The sequence below is a fragment of the Salvelinus fontinalis genome, chromosome 4 (assembly GCF_029448725.1).
Source record: "Salvelinus fontinalis isolate EN_2023a chromosome 4, ASM2944872v1, whole genome shotgun sequence".
Taxonomy (NCBI): domain Eukaryota; kingdom Metazoa; phylum Chordata; class Actinopteri; order Salmoniformes; family Salmonidae; genus Salvelinus; species Salvelinus fontinalis.
In genome coordinates this window covers 4,873,043-4,891,842 of record NC_074668.1, presented here as the reverse complement: position 1 = coordinate 4,891,842, position 18,800 = coordinate 4,873,043, and the positions used below count along the sequence as shown (strand labels likewise).

The 18,800-nt window shown below is 45.0% G+C and overlaps 1 protein-coding gene across 2 annotated transcripts in view; it reads right to left on the bottom strand.

Moving 5' to 3' along the window:
• Positions 1-18,800, bottom strand: part of mtmr12 (myotubularin related protein 12) — an 85,448-nt gene that overhangs the window by 63,131 nt on the left and 3,517 nt on the right. Inside the window, exons 2-6 of one of the 2 annotated variants that reach the window (XM_055918646.1) lie at positions 12,660-12,717; positions 11,765-11,904; positions 9,973-10,045; positions 9,633-9,769; positions 9,450-9,540 (exon numbers count right to left, since the gene is read on the bottom strand). In XM_055918646.1, the coding sequence (XP_055774621.1) occupies positions 9,450-9,540; positions 9,633-9,769; positions 9,973-10,045; positions 11,765-11,904; positions 12,660-12,717 (499 nt within the window). Of the gene's footprint in view, positions 1-9,449; positions 9,541-9,632; positions 9,770-9,972; positions 10,046-11,699; positions 11,905-12,659; positions 12,718-18,800 lie in introns of those variants that run through there. The other variant, XM_055918647.1, reaches the window with a different exon arrangement.

Below are 18,800 nucleotides of genomic sequence, written 5' to 3'. Positions count from 1 at the left end.
TCACTTGCTCACATTGTATATAGACTTATTTTTCTACTGTATTATTGACTGTATGTTTGTTTACTCCATGTGTAACTACGTGTTGTTGTATGTATCGAACTGCTTTGCTTTATCTTGGCCAGGTCGCAATTGTAAATGAGAACTTGTTCTCAACTAGCCTACCTGGTTAAATAAAGGTTAAATAAAATATTACAGTATGTTCACATTTTTACATGTACTGACATTGAAATATATTGATTGTTTTGTGTTTTTCAGTAGGATCCAAAAGGTTGCCTCACAGGAAGGAGAGGCAGAATATTATCAGATTCGCAGGAAATTGCCATGGTTGCCATGGTAATTGGCAACAATGGCAATAAAACTGCAGGAAATTCGGGCCAGAGTGCTGGCAGACAATATCACTTCTGGGAGTGTGAATACGGTCAGCACAACGACAACGACCAGAGTCCCAGAGAAACATAAAACAAGAATGAAGGAGTTGTACCCTTGGAGAGAAACGGTGAACGTGAGAAAGAACTCCCATATCAATATGTCCAGGTAAGATGTCTGTTCAATAACCAAACAGGGTACATACACAGCTATGCATAATGTAAAGGAGTGTAAAACTGTGGACTTCCTGTATTTTAGAGAGTAATGGAGATGGAAGCCAGGCAAAGTGCACATACATTCATCTTTGTGGATGAAGCTGAATTCAACCTGGCAAAAACACGCCGCAGGGGAAGAAGTGTGATTGGACAGAGAGCAACCGAGGATGTCCCAGGCCAGAGAGGAACTGACATCACAATGTGTGCAGCACTGTCCTACGATGGTTTGCTGTGACACAAACCACTCATTGGTCCCTACAATACAGAGAGGCTCATTTATTTTCTGGATGACCTGCACAATCAACTTGTGAATGTAACAGTATAACTTTCGTCCGTCCCCTCGCCCCGGGCGCGAACCAGGGACCCTCTGCACACATCAACAACAGTCACCCACGAAGCATCGTTACCCATCGCTCCACAAAGGCCGTGGCCCTTGCAGAGCAAGGGGGAACCACTACTTCAAGGTCTCAACGCCGAGTGACGTAACCGATTGAAACACTATTAGCGCGCGCCACCGCTAACCATTTCACATCCGTTACACCAGCGGAGGAGAGAGGGGCGAGAAACTCCCCTACCTTCGTTGTTGTGTGGGATAACGTGGCATTCCACCACTCTGCTGCAGTCACAGACTGGTTTACTACACATCCCAGGATGTCAGCACTATTCCTGCCTCCATACTCCCCCTTCCTGAACCCCATAGAGGAGTTTCTCTCTGCGTGGAGGTGGAAGGTTTATGACCATCATCCACATGACCAGATGTCCTTACTGGATGCCATGAACGTGGGATGTGGAGACACTTCTCCTGAAGACTGCCAGGGTTGGATTAGGCCTTCCAGAAGATACTTTCCGAGATGCATCGCCAGAGAAGACATAAGATGTGATGTTGATGAAAACTTGTGGCCAAATGCAGGAGAAAGGGAGAGCTAGAACCCCCACAGTACTGTACAGTATGAGTGATTATATTATACATGTTGATGAGAACTATAACCCTCACAGTAGTGTACGAGTGATTCTACATGTTGATGAGAACCAGAACCCTCACAGTAGTGTACGAGTGATTCTACATGTTGATGAGAACTATAACCCTCACAGTAGTGTACGAGTGATTCTACATGTTGATGAGAACCAGAACCCTCACAGTACTGTACAGTATGAGTGATTATACTATACATGTTGATGAGAACTAGAACCCCCACAGTACTGTACAGTATGAGTGATTATACTATACATGTTGATGAGAACTATAACCCTCACAGTACTGTACAGTATGAGTGATTATACTATACATGTTGATGAGAACTAGAACCCTCACAGTAGTGTACGAGTGATTCTACATGTTGATGAGAACTATAACCCTCACAGTAGTGTACGAGTGATTCTACATGTTGATGAGAACTATAACCCTCACAGTAGTGTACGAGTGATTCTACATGTTGATGAGAACTATAACCCTCACAGTAGTGTACGAGTGATTCTACATGTTGATGAGAACTATAACCCTCACAGTAGTGTACGAGTGATTCTACATGTTGATGAGAACTATAACCCTCACAGTAGTGTACGAGTGATTCTACATGTTGATAATGTTTTTTTGTAATTATTATTACAGTCCTGGAATTTCAGGAATACATTTTTAGTTTTTCACAAGTAAATTACCATATGCAAAGATATATACACTGCTCAAAAAAAATAAAGGAAACACTAACATAACACATCCTAGATCTGAATGAATGAAATATTCTTATTAAATACTTTTTTCTTTACATAGTTGAATGTGCTGACAACAAAATCACACAAAAATTATCAATGGAAATCAAATTTATCAACCCATGGAGGTCTGGATTTGGAGTCACACTCAAAATTAAAGTGGAAAACCACACTACAGGCTGATCCAACTATGATGTAATGTGCTTAAAACAAGTCAAAATGAGGCTCAGTAGTGTGTGTGGCCCCCACGTGCCTGTACCTCCCTACAACGCCTGGGCATGCTCCTGATGAGGTGGCGGATGGTCTCCTGAGGGATCTCCTCCCAGACCTGGACTAAAGCTGGTGGATGGAGAGAGACATGATGTCCCAGATGTGCTCAATTGGATTCAGGTCTGGGGAACGGGCGGGCCAGTCCATAGCATCAATGCCTTCCTCTTGCAGGAACTGCTGACACACTCCAGCCACATGAGGTCTAGCATTGTCTTGCATTAGGAGGAACCCAGGGCCAACCGCACCAGCATATGGTCTCACAAGGGGTCTGAGGATCTCATCTCGGTACCCAATGGCAGTCAGACTACCTCTGGCGAGCACATGGAGGGCTGTGCGGCCCCACAAAGAAATGCCACCCCACACCATGACTGACCCATCGCCAAACCGGTCATGCTGGAGGATGTTGCAGGCAGCAGAACGTTCTCCACAGCGTCTCCAGACTCTGTCACGTCTGTCACATGTGCTCATGTGCTTAGTGTGAACCTGCTTTCATCTGTGAAGAGCACAGGGCGCCAGTGGCGAATTTGCCAATCTTGGTGTTCTCTGGCAAATGCCAAACGTCCTGCACGGTGTTGGGTTGTAAGCACAACCCCCACCTGCGGACGTCGGGCCCCCCCACCCTCATGGAGTCTGTTCCTGACCGTTTGAGCAGACACATGCACATTTGTGGCCTGCTGGAGGTCATTTTGCAGGGCTCTGGCAGTGCACCTCCTTGCACAAAGGCGGAGGTAGCGGTCCTGCTGCTGGGTTGTTGCCCTCCTATGGCCTCCTCCACGTCTCCTGATGTACTGGCCTGTCTCCTGGTAGCGCCTCCATGCTCTGGACACTACGCTGACAGACACAGCAAACCTTTTGCCATAGCTCGCATTGATGTGCCATCCTGGATGAACTGCACTACCTGAGCCACTTGTGTGGGTTGTAGACTCCGTCATGCTACCACTAGAGTGAAAGCACCGCCAGCATTCAAAAGTGACCAAAACATCAGCCAGGAAGCATAGGAACTGAGAAGTGGTCTGTGGTCACCACCTGCAGAATCACTCCTTTTTTGGGGGTGTCTTGCTAATTGCCTATAATTTCCACCTTTTGTCTATTCCATTTGCACAACAGCATGTGAAATTTATTGTCAATCAGTGTTGCTTCCTAAGTGGACAGTTTGATTTCACAGAAGTGTGATTGACTTGGAGTTACATTGTGTTGTTTAAGTGTTCCCATTATTTTTTTTAGAGCTGTGTATAAAAATAAAAATAAAGTCTATTGAATCAAATTGCTGCATTTCTGATTCATTCTTGTTACATATACTTTAGTACAGTTAATAAAGTCAAAAGGTGTTATTCTATAATTAAATACTGATTCATGTGAAAAATCATACAAACTTTAAAGAGTTTGTTGTCAGTTGTCAGTGTTTTTCAGGTCGGTGTGTTATGAGAGACAATGTTATGCTTTCTGAGTGAGAACGGTTGCCAGTGTTTTGGTCCAACGAGCTTATTTTGAGACATGTATGAAGTGTTTTGGTGGTTTGAATGAGTTTTGGAGGTGAGATGAACTGTTTGGCCAAGATGCATGTTGGTAACGCAGACTGTGTGAAGATTGAACAAAAACACTTGTTAGCAATTTAACAAAAACTGTAATACCAGCCCTGTCTGGGGCATGCAGGCTAGCAGATCTCAGTGTTAATACCAGCCCTGTCTGGGGCATGCAGGCTAGCAGATCTGTGTGTTAATACAAGCCCTGTCTGGGGCATGCAGGCTAGCAGATCTGTGTGTTAATACCAGCCCTGTCTGGGGCATGCAGGCTAGCAGATCTGTGTGTTAATACCAGCCCTGTCTGGGGCATGCAGGCTGGCAGATCTGTGTGTTAATACAAGCCCTGTCTGGGGCATGCAGGCTAGCAGATCTGTGTGTTAATACAAGCCCTGTCTGGGGCATGCAGGCTAGCAGATCTGTGTGTTAATACAAGCCCTGTCTGGGGCATGCAGGCTAGCAGATCTGTGTGTTAATACAAGCCCTGTCTGGGGCATGCAGGCTAGCAGATCTCAGTGTTAATACCAGCCCTGTCTGGGGCATGCAGGCTAGCAGATCTCAGTGTTAATACCAGCCCTGTCTGGGGCATGCAGGCTAGCAGATCTCAGTGTTAATACCAGCCCTGTCTGGGGCATGCAGGCTAGCATATCTGTGTGTTAATACAAGCCCTGTCAAGTCACCACTGTGAACCTTTCGGCAAGCAATGAGAGGAGACAGAGAGAGAAAAGAATTTAACATCACACTAAACAATGTGGTGGGACAGCTTCATAGCTGCTAGTCATACTCTCTGTCAATGCAAGTTACCAGTCCATGACCACCAGGAAGAGAGAGGAGAGACCCTGACAGAGAAGCTTTGAGGAATGTCACAGCAGACATCTCTTAGCCCCAGTGCTGGCCGGGACAGACAGACAAAGGACCTGTGAAGTCCTGCCTGACAACGAGAGGGAATGTGACAGTGGGTCACTACAGGGATCCTTCATCACACTAACAGCTCTGTAAAGAGCCCTCCGACACACTGTCTGTTAGGGCTGGAACCCATCACGGGTAACCATGGTAACACCCCCACATTCCAGAAATGTGTTCTCTCACTACCTCAGCCTTCTGCTCACAGAAAATACGCAGAAATATTACTGAGAGACAACTAGAACTGAGGTTTCCACACATTTTATTTTTTGTGGAGACACATCAGGACATTCACTATAGCTGCCTGGATACGAGGTGTTCTCTACAGCTACCTGGATACGAGGTGTTCTCTACAGTAACTATAGCTGTCTGGATACCAGGTGTTCTCTACAGTAACTATAGCTGTCTGGATACGAGGTGTTCTCTACAGTAACTATAGCTGCCTGGATACGAGGTGTTCTCTACAGTAACTATAGCTACCTGGATACGAGGTGTTCTCTACAGTAACTATAGCTACCTGGATACCAGGTGTTCTCTACAGTAACTATTGCTGTCTGGATACCAGGTGTTCTCTACAGTAACTATAGCTACCTGGATACGAGGTGTTCTCTACAGTAACTATAGCTACCTGGATACCAGGTGTTCTCTACAGTAACTATAGCTGTCTGGATACCAGGTGTCCTCTACAGTAACTATAGCTACCTGGATACCAGGTGTTCTCTACAGTAACTATAGCTACCTGGATACCAGGTGTTCTCTACCGTAACTATAGCTGCCTGGATACGAGGTGTTCTCTACAGTAACTATAGCTACCTGTATACCAGGTGTTCTCTACAATAACTATAGCTACCAGGATACGAGGTGTTCTCTACAGTAACTATAGCTACCTGGATACCAGGTGTTCTCTACCGTAACTATAGCTGTCTGGATACCAGGTGTTCTCTACAGTAACTATAGCTACCTGGATACCAGGTGTTCTCTACAGTAACTATAGCTACCTGGATACCAGGTGTTCTCTACAGTAACTATAGCTGCCTGGATACCAGGTGTTCTCTACAGTAACTATAGCTACCTGGATCCCAGGTGTTCTCTACAGTAACTATAGCTACCTGGATACGAGGTGTTCTCTACAGTAACTATAGCTGTCTGGATACCAGGTGTTCTCTACAGTAACTATAGCTACCTGGATACGAGGTGTTCTCTACAGTAACTATAGCTACCTGGATACGAGGTGTTCTCTACAGTAACTATAGCTGCCTGGATACGAGGTGTTCTCTACAGTAACTATAGCTACCTGGATACCAGGTGTTCTCTACAGTAACTATAGCTGCCTGGATACCAGGTGTTCTCTACAGTAACTATAGCTGTCTGGATACCAGGTGTTCTCTACAGTAACTATAGCTACCTGGATACGAGGTGTTCTCTACAGTAACTATAGCTACCTGGATACCAGGTGTTCTCTACAGTAACTATAGCTGTCTGGATACGAGGTGTTCTCTACAGTAACTATAGCTGTCTGGATACCAGGTGTTCTCTACAGTAACTATAGCTACCTGGATACGAGGTGTTCTCTACAGTAACTATAGCTACCTGGATACCAGGTGTTCTCTACAGTAACTATAGCTACCTGGATACCAGGTGTTCTCTACAGTAACTATAGCTGCCTGGATACCAGGTGTTCTCTACAGTAACTATAGCTACCTGGATCCCAGGTGTTCTCTACAGTAACTATAGCTACCTGGATACGAGGTGTTCTCTACAGTAACTATAGCTGTCTGGATACCAGGTGTTCTCTACAGTAACTATAGCTACCTGGATACGAGGTGTTCTCTACAGTAACTATAGCTGCCTGGATACGAGGTGTTCTCTACAGTAACTATAGCTACCTGGATACCAGGTGTTCTCTACAGTAACTATAGCTGCCTGGATACCAGGTGTTCTCTACAGTAACTATAGCTGTCTGGATACCAGGTGTTCTCTACAGTAACTATAGCTGTCTGGATACCAGGTGTTCTCTACAGTAACTATAGCTGTCTGGATACCAGGTGTTCTCTACAGTAACTATAGCTACCTGGATACGAGGTGTTCTCTACAGTAACTATAGCTACCTGGATACCAGGTGTTCTCTACCGTATCTATAGCTACCTGGATACGAGGTGTTCTCTACAGTAACTATAGCTGCCTGGATACGAGGTGTTCTCTACAGTAACTATAGCTACCTGGATACCAGGTGTTCTCTACAGTAACTATAGCTACCTGGATACCAGGTGTTCTCTACAGTAACTATAGCTACCTGGATACCAGGTGTTCTCTACAGTAATTATAGCTGTCTGGATACCAGGTGTTCTCTACAGTAACTATAGCTACCTGGATACCAGGTGTTCTCTACAGTAACTATAGCTACCTGGATACCAGGTGTTCTCTACCGTAACTATAGCTGCCTGGATACGAGGTGTTCTCTACAGTAACTATAGCTGCCTGGATACGAGGTGTTCTCTACCGTAACTATAGCTGCCTGGACACGAGGTGTTCTCTACAGTAACTATAGCTACCTGGATACGAGGTGTTCTCTACCGTAACTATAGCTGCCTGGATACCAGGTGTTCTCTACAGTAACTATAGCTGCCTGGATACGAGGTGTTCTCTACCATAACTATAGCTACCTGGATACCAGGTGTTCTCTACAGTAACTATAGCTACCTGGATACCAGGTGTTCTCTACAGTAACTATAGCTACCTGGATACCAGGTGTTCTCTACAGTAATTATAGCTACCTGGATACCAGGTGTTCTCTACAGTAACTATAGCTACCTGGATACGAGGTGTTCTCTACAGTAACTATAGCTACCTGGATACGAGGTGTTCTCTACAGTAACTATAGCTACCTGGATACCAGGTGTTCTCTACAGTAACTATAGCTGCCTGGATACCAGGTGTTCTCTACAGTAACTATAGCTGTCTGGATACCAGGTGTTCTCTACAGTAACTATAGCTACCTGGATACGAGGTGTTCTCTACAGTAACTATAGCTACCTGGATACCAGGTGTTCTCTACAGTAACTATAGCTGTCTGGATACGAGGTGTTCTCTACAGTAACTATAGCTGTCTGGATACCAGGTGTTCTCTACAGTAACTATAGCTGTCTGGATACCAGGTGTTCTCTACCGTAACTATAGCTACCTGGATACCAGGTGTTCTCTACCGTAACTATAGCTACCTGGATACGAGGTGTTCTCTACAGTAACTATAGCTACCTGGATACGAGGTGTTCTCTACCGTAACTATAGCTACCTGGATACGAGGTGTTCTCTACAGTAACTATAGCTGTCTGGATACCAGGTGTTCTCTACAGTAACTATAGCTGTCTGGATACGAGGTGTTCTCTACCGTAACTACAGCTGCCTGGATACCAGGTGTTCTCTACAGTAACTATAGCTACCTGGATACCAGGTGTTCTCTACCGTAACTATATCTGTCTGGATACCAGGTGTTCTCTACAGTAACTATAGCTGTCTGGATACGAGGTGTTCTCTACCGTAACTATAGCTGTCTGGATACGAGGTGTTCTCTACAGTAACTACAGCTGTCTGGATACCAGGTGTTCTCTACAGTAACTACAGCTGTCTGGATACCAGGTGTTCTCTACAGTAACTATAGCTACCTGGATACCAGGTGTTCTCTACAGTAACTATAGCTACCTGGATACCAGGTGTTCTCTACAGTAACTATAGCTACCTGGATACCAGGTGTTCTCTACAGTAACTATAGCTACCTGGATACCAGGTGTTCTCTACAGTAACTATAGCTACCTGGATACGAGGTGTTCTCTACAGTAACTATAGCTGTCTGGATACCAGGTGTTCTCTATAGTAACTATAGCTGTCTGGATACCAGGTGTTCTCTACAGTAACTATAGCTGCCTGGATACCAGGTGTTCTCTACAGTAACTATAGCTGCCTGGATACCAGGTGTTCTCTACAGTAACTATAGCTGCCTGGATACCAGGTGTTCTCTACAGTAACTATAGCTACCTGGATACCAGGTGTTCTCTACAGTAACTATAGCTACCTGGATACCAGGTGTTCTCTACAGTAACTATAGCTACCTGGATACGAGGTGTTCTCTACAGTAACTATAGCTACCTGGATACCAGGTGTTCTCTACAGTAACTATAGCTACCTGGATACCAGGTGTTCTCTACAGTAACTATAGCTACCTGGATACGAGGTGTTCTCTACAGTAACTATAGGTACCTGGATACGAGGTGTTCTCTACAGTAACTATAGCTACCTGGATACGAGGTGTTCTCTACAGTAACTATAGCTGCCTGGATACCAGGTGTTCTCTACAGTAACTATAGCTGCCTGGATACCAGGTGTTCTCTACAGTAACTATAGCTACCTGTATACCAGGTGTTCTCTACAATAACTATAGCTACCAGGTGTTCTCTACAGTAACTATAGCTACCTGGATACGAAGTGTTCTCGCAGTAGGAGAAGGCAAAGAGACATCTCAGGGACTTGGGTTCCAGACAATGGTGGACAATCCCTTGGAAAATCTAACAAGGGGCGACAAAGCATTTTTCCAATCAATCAATCAACCAACAAGATATAATACATTTGTGATTTTTTTGTAAGCCAGGAGCTGCACCTTTTTGGCATCTTCCTCTTTAGTGAAGGACAGAGAGAACTGAAACACCCGCAGGTCTTTACAGTGGATGATCATTTTAGATGGATACTTGTTCTTCACCAGGCCTCCTGTTATCAGCTTCTTCTTGTCTTCATAACCTGAAGCCACAAAATTGATCAAGACACCAGTGATATTCTTTCAAAAAAAGGCAGAAAATAAATAAATAATCTATTCATTCCAAGACTTTAAATGATTAGTCAACACTGAATTACAAGATGAATGAAGACTGGAAGAAAACTATGAAATATTCAAATCTACATGAAACAAAACAATGTAGAACCAGTATTTCAGTAAGCTGTACCTCCATAGATGTTATCCACACACGAAAGAGGGATGTCATTTTCACCGTAGAGTTTATTTTTGAAGAGCTGGCCCTATGTAAAGGAAGAACATGATTATATATATAATCTCCATTCAGACACTTCCAAGGATAAACAAGTCTGAACTCTAATCAAAACCAACACGAGTCACATACTCAGTTCCTCAAATGGCTTCTGTAATAAAGAAAGTGTGTGTCTGTTTACTTTCTCTCATCGGAGTAGTTCCTCATTCACCATCTGAGTGTGTATTTCGTATTTTATTATAGATCCTCATTGCCTGCTGACAAGGCAGCAGCTACACTTCCTGGGGTCCAGAAAAATGTATTTAAAACATTACAATATATTTCACAGACTGTGTGCCCTCAGGCCACTACTCCACCACTACCACATATATACAGCACAAAACCCATGTGTACGTGTGTGTGTATAGTGGGTATGCTATCGTGTGTGTGTTGCTTCGCAGTCGCAGTTGTTCCATACGTTTTAAAAAATATATAATTTTACTGCTTGCATCAGTTACTTGATGTGTCTAGTTTAGAGGAACTTCCCACAGGGTGGTAATGAGAAGAGCCATTAGTCTGGATCTCCGGAGTCTGATGAGACATCCTCTCCCTGAGCTGGTCTTAAAACCTCTTGACGCTAGGGGTCAGAAATGTTATTTTTTTCTTAAAATATCGTTCCCAAGGTAAACGGACATTTTCTCTGGCCCAGATCGTAGAATATCCATATAATTTACAGATTAGGATAGAAAACACTCCAAAGTTTCCAAAACTGTCAAAATATTGTCTGTGAGTATAACAAAACGTATTCTGCAGACGAAAACCTGAGAAAATAACCCGGAAGTGATATTTATTTTTTATCTGTGTTTCCTGGACCGTCTATCCTCCATTTAAAAGGGGTATCAACCAGATTCCTTTTCCAATGGCTTCCTCAGGCTGTGACCAGGTTTTAGACATAGTTTCAGGCGTTTATTTTGAAAAATGAGCGAGATGTTTCAAAAGGAGGTCAGGTGTCCTCTGAATATTTCCTGCGCGCGAGAGAGGGGCTCCCCATTTTCCGTTTCTCTCTTAAAGAATAGGTCATGGTCCGGTTGAAATATTATTGATTATGTTTGTTAAAAACAACCTGAGGATTGATTATAAAAAACATTTGACATGTTTCTACGACCATTACGGATACTTTTTGTAAGTTGTCAAACGGAACAAGGCTGTAGTTCTCAACGTAACGCGTAACCCAAATGGCGTTTTTTTGTGATAAAAGTAATATTTATCGAACAAAAATAATTGTGTAACTGGGAGTCTCGTGAGTGGAAACATCCGAAGATTATCAAAGGTAAGCGATTCATTTTATTGCTTTTCTGACTTTCGTGACCATGCTAATTTGGGGCTAGCTGTTCTAGCATTGATTGCTACACTCACAAAAGCTTGGATTTCTTTTGCTGTAAAGTATATTTTCAAAATCTGACACGATAGGTGGATTAACAACAAGCTAAGCTGTGTTTTGGTATATTTCACTTGTGATTGCATGATTATAAATATTTTTTGTAATATTTATGCATTTGGCGCCCTGCAATTCTAGCGGTTGTTTAGGAAAGCGATCCCGTAAAAGGGATCCGTAGCGCAGAGAAGTTTTAAAGAACCGGAGAGAAGCTGACAGCAAATTCAACAACACCCATTGATACAAGTTAAAAACAACTGTTGAGACGCACCGAATCGGTCCATGATGAAGTGACCTATCAAACTGTCCGTTATTCAACGTGACGGCTGTCCTCACCGTCTCCTCAGTCGGCGCCTCGTCGCTGACAAAGGACACTCGGAAGTTGGTGCAGAGCAGCGCCCCGAAGACGCCTCGCTGTGACAGGTCATCCTGAGTGTATTTCAACACTGTGCTGGCACTGCAGAACACCACCTCACCTGGAGATGGTACACAGACAGACGACACAGGAGACAGACGACACAGGAGACAGACGACACAGGAGACAGACGACACAGGAGACAGACGACACAGGAGACAGACGACACAGGAGACAGACGACACAGGAGACAGACGACACAGGAGACAGACGACACAGGAGACAGACGACACAGGAGACAGACGACACAGGAGACAGACGACACAGGAGACAGACGACACAGGAGACAGACGACACAGGAGACAGACGACAAACGACAAACGACACAGACGACAAACAGACAGACGACAAACAGACAGACGACAAACAGACAGACGACAAACAGACAGACGACAAACAGACAGACGACAAACAGACAGACGACAAACAGACAGACGACAAACAGACAGACGACAAACAGACAGACGACAAACAGACAGACGACAAACAGACAGACGACAAACAGACAGACGACAAACAGACAGACGACAAACAGACAGACGACAAACAGACAGACGACAAACAGACAGACGACAAACAGACAGACGACAAACAGACAGACGACAAACAGACAGACGACAAACAGACAGACGACAAACAGACAGACGACAAACAGACAGACGACAAACAGACAGACGACAAACAGACAGACGACAAACAGACAGACGACAAACAGACAGACGACAGGAAAGTTGAGCAAATCAACTTGATGCCAAATGTTTCAATCATGGAAGAAACTCCATGTTCTGGGGAGAGGATGAACGTTTCCAGATGCACCTGGTAACAAGTCTGGATGTTTCTCTTTTCTGGAGGGCTCCTTCTCCGACTTGATTTCCTGTTTGAAACGACGACAAAAACATTCATATTATCACTTCACTACCTCAATAATATTCAAATATAAAGAAAACAAACTAAATCACTCATTCAAAAGGACTTCCTGTAACATATACAAATTTACCAGGAGAATGAGAAAGCCAAAATGTGATGAGATGTTTTCATGTTATTTTCTCTTGACAACAAACAGGGTGGTCTGGTTTTGAAATTCCTTCTTCTGCTTCTGTGTAAAGCTGTGACCATAGCCAATGCTCGTTGTAAAGCTGTGACCATAGAGGTCGACCGATTATGATTTTTCAACGCCGATACCGATAATTGGAGGACCAAAAAAAAAGCCGATACCGATTAAAATCGGACGATTTTTATTTATTTATTTGTAATAATGACAAATACAACAATAATGAATGAACACTTATTTTAACTTAATATAATACATCAATAAAATCAATTTTTCCTCAAATAAATAATGAAACAAGTTCAATTTGGTTTAAATAATGCAAAAACAAAGTGTTGGAGAAGAAAGTAAAAGTGCAATGTGCCATGTAAGAAAGCTAACGTTTAAGTTCCTTGCTCAGAACATGAGAACATATGAAAGCTGGTGGTTCCTTTTAACATGAGTCTTCAATATTCCCAGGTAAGAAGTTTAATGACGTAGTTATTATAGGAATTATAGGACTCTCTCTCTCTATGATTTGTATTTCATATACCTTTGACTATTGGATGTTCTTATAGGCACTTTAGTATTGCCAGTGTAACAGTATAGCTTCCATCCCTCTCCTCGCTCCTACCTGGGCTCGAACCAGGAACACAATGACAACAGCCACCCTCGAAGCAGCGTTACCCATGCAGAGCAAGGGGAACAACTACTCCAAGTCTCAGAGCGAGTGACGTTTGAAACGCTATTAGCGCGCACCCCGCTAACTAGCTAGCCATTTCACATCGGTTACACCAGCCTAATCTCAGGAGTTGATAGGCTTGAAGTCATAAACAGCTCAATGCTTGAAGCATTGCGAAGAGCTGCTGGCAAAAAGGCACGAAAGTGCTGTTTGAATGAATGCTTACGAGCCTGCTGCTGCCTACCACCACTCAGTCAGACTGCTCTATCAAATCATAGACTTAGTTATAACATAATAACACATAAATACGAGCCTTTGGTAATTAATATGGTCGAATCCGGAAACTATCATCTCGAAAACAAAACGTTTATTCTTTCAGTGAAATACGGAACCGTTCCGTATTTTATCTAACGGGTGGCATCCATAAGTCTAAATATTCCTGTTACATTAAACAACCTTCTATGTTATGTCATAATTCCGTAAAATTCTGGCAAATTAGTTCGCAACGAGCCAGGCGGCTCAAGCTGTTGCATATACCCTGACTCTGCGTGCAATGAACGCAAGAGAAGTGACACAATTTTACCTGCTTAATATTGCCTGCTAACCTGGATTTCTTTTTAGCTAAATATGCAGGTTTAAAAATATATACTTCTATGTATTGATTTCAAGAAAGGCATTGATGTTTATGGTTAGGTACAGTCGTGCAACGATTGTGCTTTTTTCACAAATGTGCTTTTGTTAAATCATCCCCAGTTTGGCGAAGTTGGCTGTCTTTGTTAGGAAGAAATAGTCTTCACACAGTTCGCAACGAGCCAGGTGGCCCAAACTGCTGCATATACCCTGATTCTGTTGCAAGAGAAGTGACACAATTTCCCTGGTTAAAATAAATTAATGTTAGCAGGCAATATTAACTAAATATGCAGGTTTAAAAATACACTGCTCAAAAAAATAAAGGAAACACTAAAATAACACATCCTAGATCTGAATGAATGAAATATTCTTATTAAATACTTTTTTCTTTACATAGTTGAATGTGCTGACAACATGTCACACAAAAATTATCAATGGAAATCAAATTTATCAACCCATGGAGGTCTGGATTTGGAGTCACACTCAAAATTAAAGTGGAAAACCACACTACAGGCTGATCCAACTTTGATGTAATGTGCTTAAAACAAGTCGAAATGAGGCTCAGTAGTGTGTGTGGCCTCCACGTGCCTGTATGACCTCCCTACAACGCCTGGGCAAGCTCCTGATGAGGTGGCGGATGGTCTCCTGAGGGATCTCCTCCCAGACCTGGACTAAAGCATCCGCCAACTCCTGGACAGTCTGTGGTGCAGCGTGGCGTTGGTGGATGGAGCGAGACATGATGTCCCAGATGTGCTCAATTGGATTCAGGTCTGGGAAACGGGCGGGCCAGTCCATAGCATCAATGCCTTCCTCTTGCAGGAACTGCTGACACACTCCAGCCACATGAGGTCTAGCATTGTCTTGCATTAGGAGGAACCCAGGGCCAACCGCACCAGCATATGGTCTCACAAGGGGTCTGAGGATCTCATCTCGGTACCTAATGGCAGTCAGGCTACCTCTGGCGAGCACATGGAGGGCTGTGCGGCCCCCCAAAGAAATGCCACCCCACACCATGACTGACCCACCGCCAAACCGGTCATGCTGGAGGATGTTGCAGGCAGCAGAACGTTCTCCACGGCGTCTCCAGACTCTGTCACGTCTGTCACATGTGCGTGTGAACCTGCTTTCATCTGTGAAGAGCGCTAGTGGCGAATTTGCCAATCTTGGTGTTCTCTGGCAAATGCCAAACGTCCTGCACGGTGTTGGGCTGTAAGCACAACCCCCACCTGTGGACATCGGGCCCTCATACCAGCCTCATGGAGTCTGTTTCTGACCGTTTGAGCAGACACATGCACATTTGTGGCCTGCTGGAGGTCATTTTGCAGGGCTCTGGCAGTGCTACTCCTTGCACAAAGGCGGAGGTAGCGGTCCTGCTGCTGGGTTTGTTTGCCTACGGCCTCCTCCACGTCTCCTGATGTACTGGCCTGTCTCCTGGTAGCGCCTCCATGCTCTGGACACTACGCTGACAGACACAGCAAACCTTCTTGCCACAGCTCGCATTGATGTGCCATCCTGGATGAGCTGCACTACCTGAGCCACTTGTGTGGGTTGTAGACTCCGTCTCATGCTACCACAAGAGTGAAAGCACCGCCAGCATTCAAAAGTGCCCAAAACATCAACCAGGAAGCATAGGAACTGAGAAGTGGTCTGTGGTCACCACCTGCAGAACCATTCCTTTATTGGGGGTGTCTTGCTAATTGCCTATAATTTCCAACTGTTGTCTATTCCATTTGCACAACAGCATGTGAAATTTATTGTCAATCAGTGTTGCTTCCTAAGTGGACAGTTTGATTTCACAGAAGTGTGATTGACTTGGAGTTACATTGTGTTGTTTAAGTGTTCCCTTTATTTTTTTGAGCAGTGTATATAGAAATATATATATTGATTTTAAGAAAGGCATTGATGTTTATGGTTAGGTACACGTTGGAGCAACGACAGTCCTTTTTCGCGAATGCGCACCGCATCAATTATATGCAACGCAGGACATGCTAGATAAACTAGTAATATCGTCAACCATGTGTAGTTATCTAGTGATTATGATTGATTGATTGTTTTTTATAAGATAAGTTTAATGCTAGCTAGCAACTTACCTTGGCTTCTTACTACATTCGCGTAACAGGCAGTCTCCTCGTGGAGTGCAATGTAATCAGGTGGTTAGAGCGTTGGACTAGTTAACTAAGGTTGCAAGATTGAATCCCCGAGCTGACAAGGTAAAAATCTGTCGTTCTGCCCCTGAACAAGGCAGTTAACCCACTGTTCCTAGGCCGTCATTGAAAATAAGAATTTGTTCTTAACTGACTTGCCTAGTTAAATAAAGGTGTTAAAACACATATATATATTTTTTTTAAATCGCCAAAATCGGTGTCCAAAAATACCGATTTACAATTGTTATGAAAACTTGAAATCGGCCCTAATTAAATCGGCCATGCTGATTAAATCGGTTGACCTCTAGACCGTAGCCAAGGCTCACTGTAAAGCCGTCACCGTAGCCAAGGCTCACTGTAAAGCCGTCACCGTAGCCAAGGCTCCCTGTAAAGCCGTCACCGTAGCCAAGGCTCCCTGTAAAGCCGTCACCGTAGCCAAGGCTCCCTGTAAAGCCGTCACCGTAGCCAAGGCTCACTGTAAAGCCGTCACCGTAGCCAAGGCTCACTGTAAAGCCGTCACCGTAGCCAAGGCTCACTGTAAAGCCGTCACCGTAGCCAAGGCTCACTGTAAAGCCGTCACCGTAGCCAAGGCTCACTGTAAAGCCGTCACCGTAGCCAAGGCTCACTGTAAAGCCGTCACCGTAGCCAAGGCTCACTGTAAAGCCGTCACCATAGCCAAGGCTCACTGTAAAGCCGTCACCATAGCCAAGGCTCACTGTAAAGCCGTCACCATAGCCAAGGCTCACTGTAAAGCCAAGGCTGACTGTAATGCTGTCACCATAGCCAAGGCTCACTGTAAAGCCAAGGCTCACCGTAGCCAAGGCTCACTGTAAAGCCGTCACCATAGCCAAGGCTCACTGTAAAGCAAAGGCTCACTGTAAAGCTGTCACCATAGCCAAGGCTCACTGTAAAACAAAGGCTCACTGTAAAGCTGTCACCATAGCCAAGGCTCACTGTAAAGCCAAGGCTCACCGTAGCCAAGGCTCCCTGTAAAGCCGTCACCAAGGCTCCCTGTAAAGCCGTCACCATAGCCAAGGCTCCCTGTAAAGCCGTCACCATAGCCAAGGCTCACTGTAAAGCCGTCACCATAGCCAAGGCTCACTGTAAAGCCGTCACCATAGCCAAGGCTCACTGTAAAGCCGTCACCATAGCCAAGGCTCACTGTAAAGCCGTCACCATAGCCAAGGCTCACTGTAAAGCCGTCACCATAGCCAAGGCTCACTGTAAAGCCGTCACCATAGCCAAGGCTCACTGTAAAGCCGTCACCATAGCCAAGGCTCACTGTAAAGCCGTCACCATAGCCAAGGCTCACTGTAAAGCCGTCACCATAGCCAAGGCTCACTGTAAAGCCGTCACCATAGCCAAGGCTCACTGTAAAGCCGTCACCATAGCCAAGGCTCACTGTAAAGCCAAGGCTCACTGTAAAGCCAAGGCTCACTGTAAAGTCAAGGCTCACCGTAGCCAAGGCTCACCGTAGCCAAGGCTCACTGTAAAGCCGTCACCATAGCCAAGGCTCACTGTAAAGCAAAGGCTCACTGTAAAGCTGTCACCATAGCCAAGGCTCACTGTAAAGCCAAGGCTCACCGTAGCCAAGGCTCACCGTCACCAAGGCTCACTGTAAAGCCGTCACCATAGCCAAGGCTCACTGTAAAGCCGTCACCGTAGCCAAGGCTCACTGTAAAGCCGTCACCGTAGCCAAGGCTCACTGTAAAGCCGTCACCGTAGCCAAGGCTCACTGTAAAGCCGTCACCGTAGCCAAGGCTCACTGTAAAGCCGTCACCGTAGCCAAGGCTCACTGTAAAGCCGTCACCGTAGCCAAGGCTCACTGTAAAGCCGTCACCGTAGCCAAGGCTCACTGTAAAGCCGTCACCGTAGCCAAGGCTCACTGTAAAGCCGTCACCGTAGCCAAGGCTCACTGTAAAGCCGTCACCGTAGCCAAGGCTCACTGTAAAGCCGTCACCGTAGCCAAGGCTCACTGTAAAGCCGTCACCATAGCCAAGGCTCACTGTAAAGCCGTCACCATAGCCAAGGCTCACTGTAAAGCCGTCACCATAGCCAAGGCTCACTGTAAAGCCAAGGCTGACTGTAATGCTGTCACCATAGCCAAGGCTCACTGTAAAGCCAAGGCTCACCGTAGCCAAGGCTCACTGTAAAGCCGTCACCATAGCCAAGGCTCACTGTAAAGCAAAGGCTCACTGTAAAGCTGTCACCATAGCCAAGGCTCACTGTAAAACAAAGGCTCACTGTAAAGCTGTCACCATAGCCAAGGCTCACTGTAAAGCCAAGGCTCACCGTAGCCAAGGCTCCCTGTAAAGCCGTCACCAAGGCTCCCTGTAAAGCCGTCACCATAGCCAAGGCTCCCTGTAAAGCCGTCACCATAGCCAAGGCTCACTGTAAAGCCGTCACCATAGCCAAGGCTCACTGTAAAGCCGTCACCATAGCCAAGGCTCACTGTAAAGCCGTCACCATAGCCA